Source organism: Adelges cooleyi, unplaced genomic scaffold (genome assembly GCF_023614345.1).
Source record: "Adelges cooleyi isolate 19-005CV unplaced genomic scaffold, UGA_ACOO_1.1 ACOO_flye_CR_arks_rails_tigmint_CR_PRNA_21, whole genome shotgun sequence".
Lineage (NCBI taxonomy): Eukaryota > Metazoa > Arthropoda > Insecta > Hemiptera > Adelgidae > Adelges > Adelges cooleyi.
Window position 1 is genome coordinate 4,971,148 of NW_026095871.1, and position 18,098 is coordinate 4,989,245.

The 18,098-nt window shown below is 33.3% G+C and overlaps 3 protein-coding genes across 6 annotated transcripts in view; 2 read left to right on the forward strand and 1 right to left on the reverse strand.

Annotated features, from left to right (window-relative positions):
• Window positions 1-13,495, forward strand: part of LOC126834084 (sodium-dependent nutrient amino acid transporter 1-like) — a 41,104-nt gene extending 27,609 nt beyond the window's left edge. For 3 of the 4 annotated variants that reach the window (XM_050565739.1, XM_050565736.1, XM_050565738.1), the window contains exons 3-13: window positions 7,190-7,310; window positions 9,181-9,312; window positions 9,403-9,545; window positions 9,821-9,951; window positions 10,875-11,034; window positions 11,108-11,211; window positions 11,588-11,822; window positions 11,891-12,016; window positions 12,103-12,300; window positions 12,371-12,544; window positions 12,629-13,495. In XM_050565739.1, coding sequence (XP_050421696.1) covers window positions 7,190-7,310; window positions 9,181-9,312; window positions 9,403-9,545; window positions 9,821-9,951; window positions 10,875-11,034; window positions 11,108-11,211; window positions 11,588-11,822; window positions 11,891-12,016; window positions 12,103-12,300; window positions 12,371-12,544; window positions 12,629-12,967 — 1,863 coding nt within the window. In that variant the 3' untranslated portion in view covers window positions 12,968-13,495. The remainder of the gene's footprint in view (window positions 1-7,189; window positions 7,311-9,180; window positions 9,313-9,402; window positions 9,546-9,820; window positions 9,952-10,874; window positions 11,035-11,107; window positions 11,212-11,587; window positions 11,823-11,890; window positions 12,017-12,102; window positions 12,301-12,370; window positions 12,545-12,628) is intronic. The other variant, XM_050565737.1, reaches the window with a different exon arrangement.
• Window positions 13,496-13,805: 310 nt separating this feature from the next.
• LOC126834406 (probable malonyl-CoA-acyl carrier protein transacylase, mitochondrial) lies at window positions 13,806-15,471 on the reverse strand. Its single transcript, XM_050566298.1, has 4 exons — window positions 15,104-15,471; window positions 14,644-15,042; window positions 14,356-14,573; window positions 13,806-14,252 (listed from the first exon to the last, which is right to left on the reverse strand). The coding sequence occupies exons 1-4, from the start codon at window positions 15,387-15,389 to the stop codon at window positions 13,857-13,859; spliced, it is 1,299 nt and encodes a 432-aa protein (XP_050422255.1). The 5' UTR covers window positions 15,390-15,471; the 3' UTR covers window positions 13,806-13,856.
• A 217-nt stretch (window positions 15,472-15,688) lies between these two features.
• LOC126834459 (uncharacterized) lies at window positions 15,689-17,853 on the forward strand. Its single transcript, XM_050566386.1, has 4 exons — window positions 15,689-16,041; window positions 16,503-16,664; window positions 16,734-16,820; window positions 16,900-17,853. Exons 1-4 carry the CDS (start codon window positions 15,814-15,816, stop codon window positions 17,620-17,622), a joined length of 1,200 nt encoding a protein of 399 aa, XP_050422343.1. The 5' UTR covers window positions 15,689-15,813; the 3' UTR covers window positions 17,623-17,853.
• The last annotated feature ends 245 nt before the right edge of the window (window positions 17,854-18,098 follow it).

Genomic DNA, 18,098 nt, shown 5'->3' on the forward strand with positions numbered 1-18,098 from the left:
TACTGACTCCACTTTGCTAACTTCTTTTGTACTGATTTAAACTGTACTTGGTTTTAACTGTGCTGGTTTTTTTTAACTAGTTTACTTCATTGTATAAAAATGACATGATGCGCGAGCAAAATCGGTGTGCTACTGATTTATTAGGACGCATACAAAAATATTTTTAGATGGAAATATTCACGCATACACACACGTTGGTTGACAAGTGTTGTTCACATGACACGTTTATAATAGTAGGTATAATATTTTATTGAAAAATATTTATAAGTCCCACTCTCGAGCCCGCAATGGCTTACAGATAACTGTAACGACTAGTTGTCATTGTATAATAAATACATGTCTTCGGTATTCCATTTGATGATCTTTGCTTATCGGGATATTCGTTGTCTTTTCGTGTGATCGCATAAGAATAATAAGTAACTAGTCTTTGATAAATCACTACCCTAACCACAACAACCTATCCTAACCTAATGGCCAACGTGCAACAGTAGGTACCGTTGGGTTTTTTTTTAGGTATAAAACTATAATACTTACAGTATTCTTGACTCTGACCTTGCCGCATACCATGCTCTGTGCGCATTTAATATGCGATTTTATGATGCCATTAAAATATTATGGTTGTAGTTGATAAACTTTTACTGTTGCAACTTGCATACGTAGATTAAACGTTATACATAAGTTGAATAGTTAATTCGTTTTCAGAGCCTTAAGTCTAGTGTATATCGAGAAAAACGCCCAAAAAATGAATTTATTTAAACATTTTTTTTAAAAAATAGCCATATTGTTTCCAAATTTGTATGACTATTCTTTAAACAAGGTGTTATCAATATTCGATGGCGAACCAAACAAATGTCAAAACCTCTTTTTTCCTCACAAGAGGTGGAAACTTAATCGACTTTTGTATTTCTACCATCTACAGATTTGCATCGAAGCTTTTATTCGAAAGTGATTTTATCAGATTCAGTTATAATAATTCCTGAAACCCTGTAAACCCTTCACTGTTTTTCTAATAATAATAATAATAATAATACATTTATATTTTTAGTTATTATACATAAGTAAAATTGACATATTTATATGCATTCTATAGGGTCAAATTATATTGTACTGACGATGTCGTTTGAAAATGTAGTTTGTGAAAATTCCCATTCGGACAATGTGTTTTGACTATTTTGTTTTATTTTACTTTTATTACTTATTATAGGTTTTTAAGTATATATATATATATATATATATATAAATATAGAGGTACTCGTTATTGTTAGTTCAATACTGATGTAGAAACGAGGAGAAAACGAAATCTCACAGTATTTTTTTTAATGGGAAAACGTGTGAGAGTTAAAAAGAACAAGATACGCGCGCGAATACATATGTAATTATTTTATTCGTTCATTAGAATTAGTCCAATTCGAAAATTATTAGTCACGTAACGTTTTTTTTATGTTAGCTGTGTCTGGTTTAAAATCGTTTAATTTGTGCCTACTATATTATATGTTTCCCTTTTTGAATTAACTTCTGTTACTTTACGTTTGACCGGTGAAAGTACAAGGTCGTTGGTTTTTGACGTTATATGCCGAATATGTTAATACAAACCTATTCTAAACTATCAACATTTCCTTCCATCGCCAAACTATAAGGAAGTTCTCACGTTTTTGACAAAATATTGTTGTTCACGTTTAAATTAGTAAACAAACAAATTCAAGTCTTGCTTAAAACTCGCTTATTGCCATGAAAACTAAACAATGTCATTTTCTGTAATCTATTTCCCTAAAAAATAAATTGCCGTTGATCCGCGTAACAAAGAAGATCAACAAAACATTGTTGGTCAATAAAAAGTTAATGGATTTAGAAAAAAAGCGTTGTCCATTTGGATTTTAGATTAATAAAATATTTCTCATTTTACTGAATATCGTATTATAAAAAATGTTTAACTCATAATATTATACATTTTACAACATTATTTAGTTCAACGCAATTATATTATCCCCGATGGATCAATTTACAGTTATTTTTTTAGCTTTTAAAGTTCAGTGTACGTTAAAGGGTTTTTGCACTTGTACTGATACTTGTATACTATTTATCTATGTATAGTAAAAAACCCGACCCTTTCAAAAATATTGACCTTCATGGTCTTCAAGTTGTCTAGAAAAGCTAGAAGCAAGTCGTTAAACATTTTCAGTTAGTTATATAACAAAAGAGTAGTTTAAAAACGTTTTGCTAAATTTGACTAAATTTTAGAACTGATTTCCCTTTGACCTACACGCTTTTCCAAAAACACGTTTTACGATTATTTTTAAGAGTATGACGTTCCTAATTTAACCTAACCTTACCTTCAGATATAGTACTATAGTGATAACCAAAGAAAATATCATTAACCCTTAAATAAAAAGATTCCGAACTAATGGCCATAGATGCCGGGTTGTATGTTATTACTAGATCAACAAAAAAAAAGATTCCAACCTTCCTGAGGAAAAGGGTTAATGAACACACAAGCTTAATAATAATAAATTAATAATATTAATAATAATTAAGATTTTATCAAAATAAAGTATATGTTTTTTTTAAATTATTTAATTCTTAATACTTTGTGTACAACATTTGTTTGTTCTTCAACAAACTCATTAAGATAGCTAGACCCAACACCTATCCCTTTATTAGTATTTGCCCTTATACTTAACTATAATTTTATATTTCTAGCACATCACTTGCCTTTAGAATTATTTTGATCGAAAACCCTACTATGCCTCGACCCCACTGAATTTTCACTGTCGTTGTTATTATACGACCGGGTTTGTTCCGTCAAATAACATTTTTTATTCGAAAAATAAACGGGTATCGCGTGACCAATGTTTTTCATTTATTTTATTTTTTTGTTGCGCCTATCAATTGGTCCAACGGTAATATTCCGAATTCCGTTATTATACATTATACCTAGGCGACAGCGAATCGTATGTGAATCACGCATAATAGAATATTATATAGGTATATATATATATATATATATATAAAGTATGGACAGCACACATGGGCCGCTTTACGTTATGCGAATGGCTAAATAAATTACCGATTACCGGAAGCTTCAACGATAACCCTCCGGAGCTAGCATAACATACACATTACATATTATTATGTAGAGGATACGATGATTATGTAAAAATCGAATACGAGTCGAAATTGCCGCCGGAGGCTTGTTTTCATTCGTGTAACCAGTACAGGTAATACTATGCAGGTCTTGTGTCACGAACATCGTTTAGTAGTAGTAGCTGAAATATCATAATATTACCTTGCGGTGTGTACATATAACCGACTTGTGAAAACAGTTGAACATTTCACACATACGGTTTGTGGCGATGATCCATCATGTGTAGTACAAGCTAGGATAATTATCCACAGGATTATTATTGTTATTCACAATTAGAGAGTCCTCTACTAAAGTGGTAAAAATTAATAATATACAGCTGTTCGTTCCAAAATCACTGTGGTTGTGTATTGCCAAACGTCGTAGAAAAAACAATTTTTTTTTTAAATCTAAAAAGTTCATAATAAAAAGAAAAAAGAAAAATTTGAAATAAGTGAATCGATGATTGTAGAATAATGATTGCATTAGAATCATTTGATATGCCTCACTTGTGTCTCAATCACTCCGCCTAATCTAAACAAACGATGAAACTATTTACAACTTTACCAATTTACTCCTGGACTGTCCTTCGCTAGTAATCAATCGATCAGTTGTAATCAATAAATTATATAGGTACTTCAAATTAGCTTGATCGAATAGATGTTAAATACAACATAATAGAAACCAGTAAATCAGAGTTAAGAGTTTCTACGATGATAATTTTAATGTCAACCGAATTTTCGAAATCCTAACGTTATTTAAGGGGTTTACATTAAATTGTACTTTTCATGCATGCAAAATGAACTCCAGTCGGTAATCGGTTCCAATTTTCTTTTTTTTTTATCGATCGATTTCCTACTGTTGATTACCTACTGCTTCTTCGCATATTATTTTTGAACGTAAATTATCAAATAAGTATAGGAAATACCGAGTACAGCCGAAGACCGGATTTGCGTTTAAAAGCGAAATGCCACTCTTGTAGTGCAGTCTAATAATATAGGAAATTATCGAAATTGATCACGTTTCTGCTGTACAGTTACTAACCGGTAAATAATAACGATAATGAATGAGCTCTGTCAAATGGAAAGTCGGACGGCGCGTGTTGCGGGTGGCTCACACTTAAGTAGCTGATGCAAATATATAATATAAAACATATTTTAAAAAAATTATATAAATTATAGTTGTAGAGAAAATTTAATTCAAAACGGTCGGCTAAGAAACGTGTGCATCGGTTAATCTTCAAGAGCTCCAAGATTTAACCGTAGCAAATAAAGTGTATCCTCGAAGTGGCTTAATCGATTTTTTCACATAGCAACTCTATAGATGAGAAATAGTACCTAAAAGATACTTTATTAGGACAAAAATTAAAAAAGTCACCCCTTCCCCAACAATTATATTGTTAATTACGATAACAAATTATAGACAGACAATAAACCTTAATTGTACCCACCTTACACTAAAAATACATTTTACAAAACATGTTTGGCTTCACAAGGATTTTTATTGATATTTAATATTTGTATCATCTACAGGTTACCAATGAAGAGATTAATCGAAAGTGATTAATGTTTTCAAGTTATACTCAATTCACTTATATTTATTGTACCTATAAAATAAGTAATAGTTGTTGTTTTTTTTTACAAGTAATAGAAATTAGAAAATATACATTGAACATAATATTATTGTTTTCCAAAATATATAGCCGTTAGCGGTTTATTGAAAACCGAGTACTTTACGCTTCAACAACACTTGCGGGTTTAAAACAAATAAAATTATTGTAATTACATTGCACGCGTGTGTCTAAATAATTTAATGATACACAATGCATATTATAAATAAAAAAAAAATCGGTAAACCACACGAAATAAATAGTTTTTTATTCATGTTGAGTACAAACACTATACATATATATATATATATATATATATATTATAATATGCAGTACACTCGTTGCATTAGAGCGACATATATAATAGTATTATGTCCTCTGTATTAACAATATGCATATAAACATCATCGTACAGATATCCGACTGATTGATTTTCAGTTATATGTTTTTCATAATAATAATACAAGCGTTAAAAATCAAACGCTTTTGGACGAACAAATGTACGCGTTTTCCTTGACATCACAAATATACGCGTGCGAAAAATTGGTAATAATTACAAACCATATTAATAATATATTGTACTTGACTTCGATTAAAAAACGCATGGTTTAGCCTTCTATCCTACGTTGGACGACGATAATGCGCAGTTTACGATTATATTTATTCAATCGTAAAATTTAGCCAACAAAAATATGACTAATACATGTTTATTATTAGAGTATTATTATGTATTTGCAATATATTTTTTTCATTTATGTGAATAATTATTATCAAATCTATCCGATCAATAAAACCGAGGAAGTATCCAATTACTTAATATACAGAGTGTTCCACAGAGATTAGACAAATGTTATTTTTTTTTCTTCTGTTATATTAAGTAATCTTATATAAGTTGTACAACTGAAAAAAGACATACGCAAAAGTTTGAAATCAAAAGTGACAATTAGAAAATTAAAATTTGAAGTTTATGTATTTTTTCAAAATACATAAATTTGAATTTCTAAATGTTATTTTTTTGAACCTCGAGAAATGCATGGGATAAATGTCTATGTCGCTGTAGCCATATTCTGTTTGAAAACATGAAAATGGTAATTAACAGCAAGTTGATAATAATCAATTGCCAATTACCTGACGGCGTTAGGACGATTCTATCCATCTTCATTTTAATTAACTTCGCTTCTATATTTAAAGAATGACAAATGTGTAATACGACGAGTACTCTCGGCTCTCTTTTTCAAATTTAGAATCATATATACATTTTAATTTATTGATTAAATTCCAGCGTTGTCAATTTATACACAAGAAAATAGTGAATCTAAAAAAATAATCGTGAAACAATAAGACACGATTCTTATATATTTTTTTAAACATTTTTATCATACATTTATCCATCATCTACTAATCAACTGGTATACATCAACCGGTTAGGTGGCATTCATTTAAAAACAATGTATACACAAAACCCAAGGTTACAGTAAATGAAACCAAAAAATAGCTGAATTGTCTATGAGAAATTTATCAGATTACAAAATTAAATGCAATATTAATTTTACTAAATTAGGTAATACTTTTTAAAAGATAATCAAGACGTACCTATATTTTTGGAAAGTAAATCACTCTTACCTATACCATACAAGGTACGTAAAATACACATATCTTTTCTTTTACTTTTTTAAACTAAGTTTCTATTTCTTGATACATAAAATTAAAAACTCGATTTTTTACCTCTATCGAGAAGTTGAGAAATTATAACTTTTTTTTTATCTCTTATAATCCTAAAAATCGATTAATATGCATTTAATTTAATTATCATACACTTACTTAACAAAGTAGGTCAGTTGAAACGCCTCTTACATCCGACAACCCTTGTACTTTTCTTAATTGTGCACTATAATTAGATGATAAACCGTCATCGCAAGGCTATATCAATAAATTGTTTTGTGAAATAAAGCGTTAAAAGTTTTGCTAGCGAGTGAAAATCAATGCTAGTATAATGTTAACAGACAGCAGACTTATGTAACACTAATAATAATGTTAATGAGTAATGGACGAGGGGTAGAGCGGAATGTGGGACCGTGGTAATTTGCATTACACAGACGCACGTTCATTATTTTTTTTAATACCGCTCATGTGTTGTCAAAATGAAAACAACAAACCGTACAAATCGGTCATATGTATATTATTAGCTAATATAACACCGCAACACTTCTGCCGGGATTAGACTACGAGTATAATTTATTTGAGAGGTGTTCGGTTGAAGTGTTCAACTGGTTTGAATTCGAATACCTGAAATTCCATCAGAAACTTTACGAGTATTAAATTATACAATTGAATTGTATTACATAATAAAACAATACTCCAAAATTAAAATAATGTAAATTTTTTCGATAGCTAACACAAAATTTTTCTTCCACTACTTTTTAGAGTATCAAAATGTTTACAATGTTTTTTTCGTTTTTTAGATATATTGCTGCAAGTCAAAATGTTTGCAAGGTTTTGGCACGCTCCTCATGACCATCTCGCTGTCGATCAGTCTAGCCAACATCATAAGACTTCCCCGGATGGTGTACCTGTACGGTGGTGGTAAGCATTAACCATATTAGTACTGTGTTTGCTTTAAAATATTGACATTGGCTTATGTTGGGATTGTTAAAACCTAAAAGTACTTTAAAAGTTTAAAGGGAAAACGCGGCATAGTGATATTATTGATTTTTACAACTAGCTCCTTCCCAGTTTTGCCTAGACAGTTTTTGTGTCTGCTGTAAAATTTGGATTTACTGATACGTCCCTTTAGTGGGACAATCTGTCTAATTGTTGACCAATAACGTTTTTACAGTTGTTCCTCCGTATCAGCTCTTATCACACTTTCTTATGTCTTATCACTTGTTCTAATTATAAACTATCTGGCGAATAGTGTGAAATGTTCCGTTAAGAACAGTAGTGGGTGGGTCCCATAAAACATAATATTCGTTGTTGATATGTTTCTCCTTGAAGAGGACGTCTTTTTACTTAAAAAACATGTTGTCTAGATTATTATAGTTAACGTTTTTTATTCAAATAATGCACAACTCTGCATGTTCGCTTTGTGCAATTAGTGATTCAGTTATGACACCTGTGGGACCTGTAGGTATAGTGTTAGAACTTAAAAGTGTAATATAGTAAATAGTAACCGATGACTGTTTGTGCACGATCTGAAAACGCGGTCATACCTTAAGGCGAGGCAGTTGCTAGCGTTACCTTTACAACATGAGCGACACAAACCAGAGCTGTTGTGCGTTAGTAATTTATTTATTACCATAAAACGCGAATTACCTTGTAAACGACACACACGCGTTTTGTTTTTGTCAATGATGAATGGACAAAGTCAATATTGAATACACAACCGACGACACGACTACCGACAAAAAGTGTATACATACATATAGATATAGTTTTGAAACTTAATAATTTAACTTAACTCCTTTGCCAAGTGTAATTTTTAAAAAAATTTTCGGTATGGTGATCCGGTGTGGTGGAGACGGAAACTTGACACTCGGCGTAATTCGTTAAAAAAAAAAATTCAATACGGAGGCTCCGATTAGGAGAGAGAGAGATACAGTCTCATAAATAGTTTGTCCGTGACTTATTGAATAAATAACATTTCTAACAGCTATAGTGTAAATAAAAATATATCCCTGCCATAAATTCTGTTCGCGCTACTCACCGCAACAGCAGTTGTGACGGCATAATAATAATAATACATTTTTTTACACTTGCGCGTAGCATTGAGTTATAAATGTACACTGAATAGATAATATATTAGGTGAATACGTTGACAATTTTTCGGTTTATTTTTAGTCTATTTTTGACATGAATATGTAAAATTTTAACACAAATTTTAACACAATTAAATCCCTTTAAATTTTAACACAAATGGAAAGAGATTTAATAGTGATAAGTGTGGATGAGATAGTTACAAGGAGACACATTTTATTTAATATTTTAGTATCTGATTTGCACCTAATTCTGCAATATGCCTATTTAATAGACTAGAAATAATTCATGAATGTTTCGATCAAATTAGGATTATATTTGTTTTTTTTATATAATATCATATGTTTGCTTGTTTATTCAAAAATAACGTCTTATTAACAATGTAGCGCGAAAAACAATTTTGTGAATAAGTTGTTTAAATAAAGGTTATTTTATTTACACATGTTAATTAACTATAATATTGTTCGTACCAAAAGGATTTTAAATAGGTTATAATATGTACATTTGTTAGACCAACAGATCGTATTATCCATTAAGAAGTTTTTTGTACGGTACATACATTTAAATCTATTACTATAATCGCTATTATAACGAGGTGTCGCAAATCTATTGGTTCGTTAAACTTTAGCGAACCGTCGATATCTAAATGATGGTGTAAGCGAATAGTAGTAATATGTGTGTTAATATACTTTATTTTCAGGTACGTTTTTGGTGTCATACCTGGCAGTGGCTTTAGTGTTCGGAGTGCCATTGATATTTTTGGAGATCACCCTCGGCCAATTTTGTCAACAGGGCACCACTAAATTATGGCGGGCGGTACCTCTGCTAAAAGGTTAGTGCGAAATTTCAATATTTTTTATCTTTTACGCGACACGACGACAAACGCATTGTGTTATATTATAGTAATCTTTTCCCCTTTTAGGCGTCGGTTTTGTCAAAGTCCTGGCTTCCATGCTGTTGGCCGCATACTATCCGATTATAATGGCGTTATCGGTTTTCTACGGGACTCGCAGTATCATCGGAAGTATACCGTTTCCGGAGTGTGGCAATGCGATCAATTTTTATGTGAGTACAATAGAAAAATTACAACGTTGTACGGTGTTGTTAAAAATTCATCAACATATTATATTGTTTAATTAATATATCTGTTATCCGTCTCGGTATCAATACCAAAATACCCAAAAACTCATCACTAGATAAAACCCTTAGAAGGGGAGTTCAGGAATTCGGTTTATGGACTTATCTTATTTGGGATGACTTGAAATACATTTATATTAGGCGATACCTACAACTTAAATGGTGTCATTGTTGTCAATGTCTTTATTTTTTTTTTTTTGCAGCAGGGTTCGATCGTTAATAAGGGCGAGGAATGTCTTCAGCAGACGTTTCTGATGCCGCCGCACATGAATTGGCAGTGGATCGTTATGGACGTTTCGTTTATTCTAATCGTATGGATCGTGGTCGCTATAAGGTAATAATCTATCCTGACCTAACCAAACTTAACCAACCAACATAACCCTTAACTTGACATTGCATGTTTACAAGATACAGTACAGAAGATACATACATTTTTTATGTAACTTTCCATGACCAACCTAAAGAGTACTATTATTTTTATTATTTTTGATATATTTAAAAATTAGCCCTTGCCAAGTCAAGGGTTAACCTAACCAACCAAAAAAACAAACCTATCTAATCACAAACCTAACTTTTCGTTCATACTAATCGTACGACGATGCATTGTGGTCGCCATAAGGTACGATTATAATGATATACTATACGAATATAATAATGTATTACGTGCACGTACTATGTTTTAAGGTAAACGAACCGCGTTACAGCATAATATAATATTCTATCAGATTCAAATTGAACGACGGCTTAGAGTCTTATTAATAATTAATGTTATGCACGATGATTCTCGACCTCTCAACAATACTCCTTATTGTTATGACGTTTTTGTTTTGTTTTAAACACCTACGATAGCCAGCCTTCGGATCAGAGACCTGCAATTTATTTATTCGGTCAAGGGTGCCGATGCGATTGGCACGTGTGTGTGTTGTTATTTGCGACATTCCGTTTTATATTGCCCAATAGCTGTGGTAAACTGACAAGTTGGGATGTTGCATTTGCATACCCTCTACTCGTCTTGTTGCCATTAAAAACTGCAATTTAATTTTCCTTAAAAGGCCAAAGAAAAACAATGACAAGAGTTAACTTAACGCGATGGCAAAATGTGTATAAAAAACCCTATAATAGATTTGTGTGTTTTCTAGTAGTTTTACTTTAAAAAGGGAGGCCACCCCCACCCCCTCCGCGTTTCTTAGGAGAGTCATTTTTATGTAGGGTTTTTTTTTTTTTATTAATCGACGATTGTGTATGATTTTTTTTTAGTCTGATAAAAAACAGCAAGTCTTATAGGACGGCGGCGTTGCTCGTCGTGCCTGTCACTTTCGTGGCTTTGGCCATTTTGCTGGCAAGAGGTCTGAACGCGGATCGACGAGGACTGGAAATACTGTTGGAGATCCGATGGGATCACCTTTTGACGTTGGACGTGCGTACCTGACTGCCAAAACGCATTTTCATTTTTAAACATTTTTATTTTTTACCCTTTTTACACATTATAGATATGGTACCACGCGGTCGTGCAGTTTTTGTTTACCACTCATTTGGGCTTCGGAAACATCACCACGTGCGCCGGACGACTGTACTCAAAGTCCAATCCTTTTTGGTAAATAAATAGAGATTATTGTATTGTAGTAGTTATGCAAAAAATCTCACTATTTTTATGATAGACCCCCAGCTGTTTTTTTTATATTTTGTAACTGGCACCCCCTCAATTTTTTTATTCAGTTAAAATTAGGTTTACTTTAAAGCTCGTTTTTTCAGATACTTTAATTTGTGTTGTTTTACAAATAACAGACGACAATATTTTAATTTTTTGCCAGAGCTTTTCAACTTTTAAATCTTAAACGACAACGTATATTATGTTTAATTTACTTTTAACTGAGTGTCTTACGTTAAATTGATCACGCTGTATATACATGTCTTTTGTTGAAGTTGTAAATTTGTATCCGTCGGGTAATCATGTTTGGTGTCGTGCACAGGACTTCCGTGTTGCTGACTCTGTCCAGTGTGATCGTAGGCGTTTGCAGCGTGTCCATTGTGACCATGTGGATATACGACATGCAGAAAGCAGGCGCGGTCATGTCACCGACCGCCGCCCTGTCCGAAGTCTGGTTTCTGACGTTCGTGTACGAAATGGCCGCCAAAGGGGTGATCTCGAACTTGTGGGCCACGCTAGTCTACGTTTTGGTCTTTTTGTCCGGATTCCTTAGCTTGGTAAGTGTCGACCAACGGCAAGAAAACCGCCTTAGGAAAATTAACCAATAACTCTTGTGCTTGCACAGATCGCGGCCACCTACACGGCCGTCGTAGGGCTGTCCGTCGAGACCAAGGAAAAGTGGAAGTGGTGGATCCTGACGTGCACGGTCTGTTTTATAGGTTTTCTCGTGGGCGTCCTGTGCCTGTTGCCCGTAAGTACACGATCATGGATAGATAGATGCCCACTGTGGTGTGATTGCTTTAGTTTTTTATCGCTATTTTCGTTATCGTCGCACAGGAGAACCTGCAAGCTGTTCATCTGCTGGACGAATACGTGGTGGCTCGCATGGTGGTCACGTCCACCGTTCTGGAGCTGATCGGGTTTGTTTGGATTTACGGGCTGGAATCGCTTTCCAACGACTTTGAATTCGTGCTCGGCTACAAGCTGTGCTTCCTGTGGAAAACCATATGGATCGGCACCCCCGTTTTGTTCACGGTAAGCACCCGCCGACACCGATATGTCAAAAAACAAATACCAATAAAGAGTTATCTCTTCTTAATTACAGGTGCTGGAGATCTGGAGTCTGTTCGTCATGCCGCTGTCGCTGTCCGAACACAGCAGTCACGACTCCATGTGGCTGTACGTTATCGGCTGGTTGATATATCTGTTCACGTGGTCTCTGATACTGGGACTGGCCGTCTGGCAGATATCAGCCCAAGTAGATTACAACGTGTCCCAGGTACCTAGAGCGTTGTTACCCTGTCGATACGCAGCGTTGCGGTTTGCTATAATAATATTTCCGGTGGTGTTTTTGTTTGCACAGAAATTCCTGAGCACCGTCAAGCCGTCCAGGAATTGGGGACCGGTGGACACGATCTACAGACACTGTTGGGTGCAGTGGAAGAAACAGTACCAGGTGACCGGCGAGAGGGACTTCACGTTGAGGCGTCGTGGCACCAGGGACTATACACACTCCATCAAGCGGGGAAAGCACGCCGCGCCACCGGGTACGGCGTACAGCATAAGTCCTTCATCGTTGGGCCGTACGTCGTCGGGTTACAGTACGGGCAATTCGCCGGTGTCGCGCAACGACTCACATTTGGACCGCACGCACGACCATCTCCGGTGGAGCAGAGACATGAAAGCCATCAACTATATGTGATCTATATTTAAAAAAAAAAAAAAAAAATTAATTAATTATTAATTGTGGCATCGACGCTTTCCACTTTTTAAATAGTCTATTATTTCTTTTTTTTGTAATTTTTAACTACTATTATGATTGACAAGTGTTTGTAAATTCGGTCATTCTGAGCGAATGGCTTTACGCTGTTTGTTGTGTTTACGTTGCTCGTCAAAGCGCAGGCTCGAGCAAGACGAGTTCGAGTTACCGTCATATTAATTAACAATGACTAATCTATTATAGCCAAACATTTTTTTTTTCGAATTAATTTTATTATTACACAAGTTAAAGGACTGATTTGTACACATTTTTTTTTTTTTTTTAGTTATTTACACGTTCAATATTGTTGAACTGAATTTTTATAGCTACTACGTTATTATGTTGTATATATAATGAGATAATTATACAAAGTTATACGATAGTGTTTTTTTTTCTATAGAATTTAAATTTTAAAAAGTTGATTTATAATATAGACGGAAATATAATTTTATACAAATATTTTGCTCGATATGTTTGTTGTTTTTTGACTACGATTGTTTAAAAATTTAGTACCATTACCTGTGAAATTTAATCCTTTTCTAATAGTTAGGATGCATTGTTCAATATTTTAACCTCAATCAATTTGTTCCTACTATTTGTTATTAAATATTATGCAAATGAAAGTTCATTCAACAGAAAACACATTTGACTTGGTCTAAAGTTTTCTTAAGTACCTGTAATTTTAAAATTAAAACAATCCGACACTACTAAGATAAGAAGCGGCAAAAATCGTTATGGTTTGATGGTTTTTTTTTTACTGAAGGCTAATATTAACAACAAATAATAAACGAGTGAAAAAAATGTTATATTAACGCTATACTAGTACAATTTATTATACAAAAACAGAAGTACTCGTAGAATGTGCTTTTGAGTTGACAGTTTTTAATAGACTCCTAAGAGTAGTTCCAGGACCGCATTCATACGTGTCCGGAAACTTTGATCCGACAGGTCGTTCGTACAAAATATGTAAGGTTTGTTCCCACTTTACGGGTGCGCATATTTGTTTTGGAAGTTTTCGAACGACTTCGCTGGCATTGTTATAACGCTTTCCGTCAATGTTTGAATGGACGGCGATCATTGGATCGCTAATGGTCATTTTACGTAACGCTCTGTAAAAAGGTTCTACGGCCGGACGCATGAGTTCAGTGTGAAACGCTCCGGAAACATCTAATCGTTGCATTCGCCTCAAGTTGTATTCCTTCAAATTCGCTTCCAAATACTTGAGGGCCTAAAACGTAAATTTAATTAATATACTATTTTAATAACATACATTACTAATATTGTTTAACGGTGTTTAGGCGGATCGTTAAACATATGAAATTACAATTTACCTCCAAATGTCCGGCGACCACTTTACTGTCCGGATTGAGATAATTAGAAATACGACAAACCGGTTTTTCGATTCCTCGGTCTTGACACCATTCTCGGGCCTTTTTCATGGCATAATTCAATTTGGAATCGGGTCTTAAAAAAACGGTAGCCATTCCTCCGGGCTCTATTTCAGACGCATAATGCATTGCTTCAGCCCGTACTTTTACCAGCTTTATAGCTACGATAAAATCAATCAAACAATAAAATATACACTTTGATAACGTCATAACTCGTATCAGCGTTGTTACCTTGTTCAAACGATAGAACACCAGCAAACGTTAAGGCAGCTAATTCGCCGACGCTGTAGCCGGCCGCGGCCATACAATTCTCAATCGCACCTGGTTGTTCTTCTTTAAGCTTTTCAACAGCGCCTAACGAACACACGAGGATCGCCGGTTGACTGTGGATCGTCAAGTCCAACTTAGACTTCGGTCCTTCCAAGCACAGTTTCAACAAGTCGTATTTCAATATTTCGCTCGCCACGTCGAACATATCTTTGACTTGAGGAAATACTTGCAAATTTTTTCCCATGCCGACACACTGACTTCCTTGTCCGGGAAACATTAGTATCGACGTCTCCCTGGGGTCCACTTTTGGTCGAAGTGCGTGTTGTGCTTGCGATTGATTTTCGTGGGGAATGTACGCACCTGCACGTGAAACAACGAATCAACACGATAGTAATTTTTAATGGCCAATATCAAAACTCACCTTTCGGATACGGTGAAGTCGACCATTGTTCTGTATCGCCATCAACCGTCGATTCTTCTGCCACCGTTGCGTCTTCAAGCAGTTTTTCTACGTTACTTTGTCGTTCGGATTTCTTCTCAAACGATCCATACCTGATGGGTGCACCTATTAAAAGGAACCTCCTGTGACGCGAACACACCGATATTGAAGACGAGTTCTTGCCGAGCAAAGTGGCAAAATTTCTCAAATTGTTACACCGGTAAAAGTGCGGACATGAAATATTATTAAACAAACCGTTAAACATCATAAATAATGTGCCATAAATTAAAAAATATTAAATTGAATAAACCGAACGATTTTAACAATTTTGTTTTCAGTTTCGCAAAAGTCTTATCAGATAACTGATAACGTGATAACATTTTTAGTTCTTTACTGAACACGTGATGCCCGCAGTGTCGCCAAAAGTACAATAAAAAACAGAGGGAATTCCCAGACCCGGTAACTATTTTGTTCCAATATGGCGGCCACAAAAGTTCATCGATCAGCTGCTGCACAATTATTTTATAATCTCATATTATCATTTATCATAAGGATAAATATAAGTTATAATCACTATTTATAAAATTAATAGAACCCGAGTGAATCTTTTGTATTTTTGTTTAAATCTAATATTATAATATTATTAAGTGCAAGCAATAATTTGCAATGTAGAAAAAAAAAAAACATTCACGATGCCTAAATTTTGTGCAGTGCCAAATTGTCGAACAAATAGAAATAAAAATCAATTGCGATCGGTGTTTAAAGTGCCCAAATGTATCAACAGACGAAATGCCTGGGAAAGTGCTCTGGGCAACATAAAATTGAATAATTACCAGCATATTTGCGAGAAACATTTTTCGCCTGGGGACATTGTTCGATATACCGAACACAGAGACGTGGAAGGAAATATTTACGCTATAGTACGTAATGCCAAAAAAATATTATTAACCTAATTAAATAGATAATTTCATAAAGAATATTTTATCAATTCATGTATGAAAAACATTTTTTTTTTTCAATTTCATATCCTACCAAATGTTATCTTTTTTTTACGCATACAATACAATAATTATTTTCTTAAAAGTATTTTCTTTTGCATTATTACAACTATTTCGATTGAATCAACAATAAACAATATTGATTACATGTGATTACCAAAAGTGACAGAAAATTTAATTACACTTTTTAATAGTAACATTTTTTTAATATTTGTTTGTATTACAACTACATGAAAGTTAACTGCAAGTATCTCATTAGTATACATTCACATCTCATTCTCTTAGTTTAACATTGCATTATTATGCCACATTTTTTAAATTAATTTTACGTAATAATATCTAACTATTCATTTTTTTATGTTTTCAATTTATAATCATTGAAGATACCGCTCAAAATTCCTCGTTTGACAAAAGATGCCATTCCTCATCTATTTACATTGCATATGGACGAAGGACCTATAGTTTGTAATAAAGAAAATACCTTGCCAGCAGCAAATACGGAAAATGTAGAAATAAATGTCGCATCATCATCAATCCTGGAAAACGTAATAGGAAATTGAATAATATTAATATGTAAAATTGAAAATGTTTATTTAAATATTTATTGTTTTTAGAGAGACGATCAAGAAATTGAAACTGCAGAAAATATTATCAATCGGGAAAAAGATATTTTACCCACATCAATTTTGGAAAACATAAAGGTATGTCTAACAAAAAAAATTTGCAAATGTTTCTTTACATGTAAAGATCCGGAGGATAAATATCTCTTGTTGTTTTTAGGAAATTAAAGAAGAAGATTTAACACAAGAAAATGTTTGTAACCAATATCAAAGTACAGCTGCGTTAAACTATGATGTCAATGCAGTTGAATCTCGATCAAACATTTTCCGGATTCTATGCGATAATTTTGATTTAATCAAAATTCCTGAGTCGTGGTGTTTCAATATTCATGCTGAAAATCACATTTCATTCCTGGAATTAGATATGATAAAGTGTAGTATTGGTGACGAAACCACTTGCAGATACGTAATTAAACGTAATTTACTCGTAGGAAGTGATATGCAAGTTCATATTTCTGTATTAGAAACGCCATTACACCCTGAAATATTGATGTTTCCCAAAAGAATACAAAATCATCAAGAGTTGAGTAGAGTGTTACAGAAATTTTCTAAAATGACCGTTTGTACAGGAATAGGCGATTTTAATGATGTAACTTTAGTCAGTGACAAAATAGGATATATTGATATCCTCAATAACTTGAGACATATTAAATGCTCAATTTTAGCGACAGCGGATAAATGTCCAACTTGCAAAAGCGTGAGAAAAACAATTCGTCTGAAAAAAATCCGTTTGTCAAATAGCAGTACGGCCAAAAAGAAAACTAATATAACTTACTTGGGTAGTTCACAATTAATCTACGCTTGGAAGAAAAAGATGATCAGACGATCAAATCAGACGCGCAAAAACAACAGTAAATTTCGTGCAAAATTAGTTAAGACGTGAAGAATAAATCAAGGAACCCAAATATAGATTTCGTTTAAAAAAAGTGTTGCGCTAACTACATACCAAAACCTTGGTTATCAAGCAAATTTTTCTTTCTGCTAAATCTAAAACAAAAAACGGCAACGATATACCAAAAGACCTAAAATTCTATCTTTACCTTGTGCGAGAAAGATAAATTTTGTAAAGAGATATAACTCGTTTTTGTAAGACAAAATGTATAATATTATTCTTAATAATCAAATATTATATATTAATATTGATTATAATAAAGTTTTGACTTGTATCTTGTTATACTTTATTTTAGTTCAAAGATATGCTTCCAAAAAGATAATTGTCAGTAAAATAAATATTAAACTGTAATGTGTGCCCATACTATATTCAAATAAATGTAATTTATTTGTTATAAATATAATATTTATAAACTAATTACACATTTTATTCTGTACAGACATTTTTAAAAAATAATAAAAAAGAGT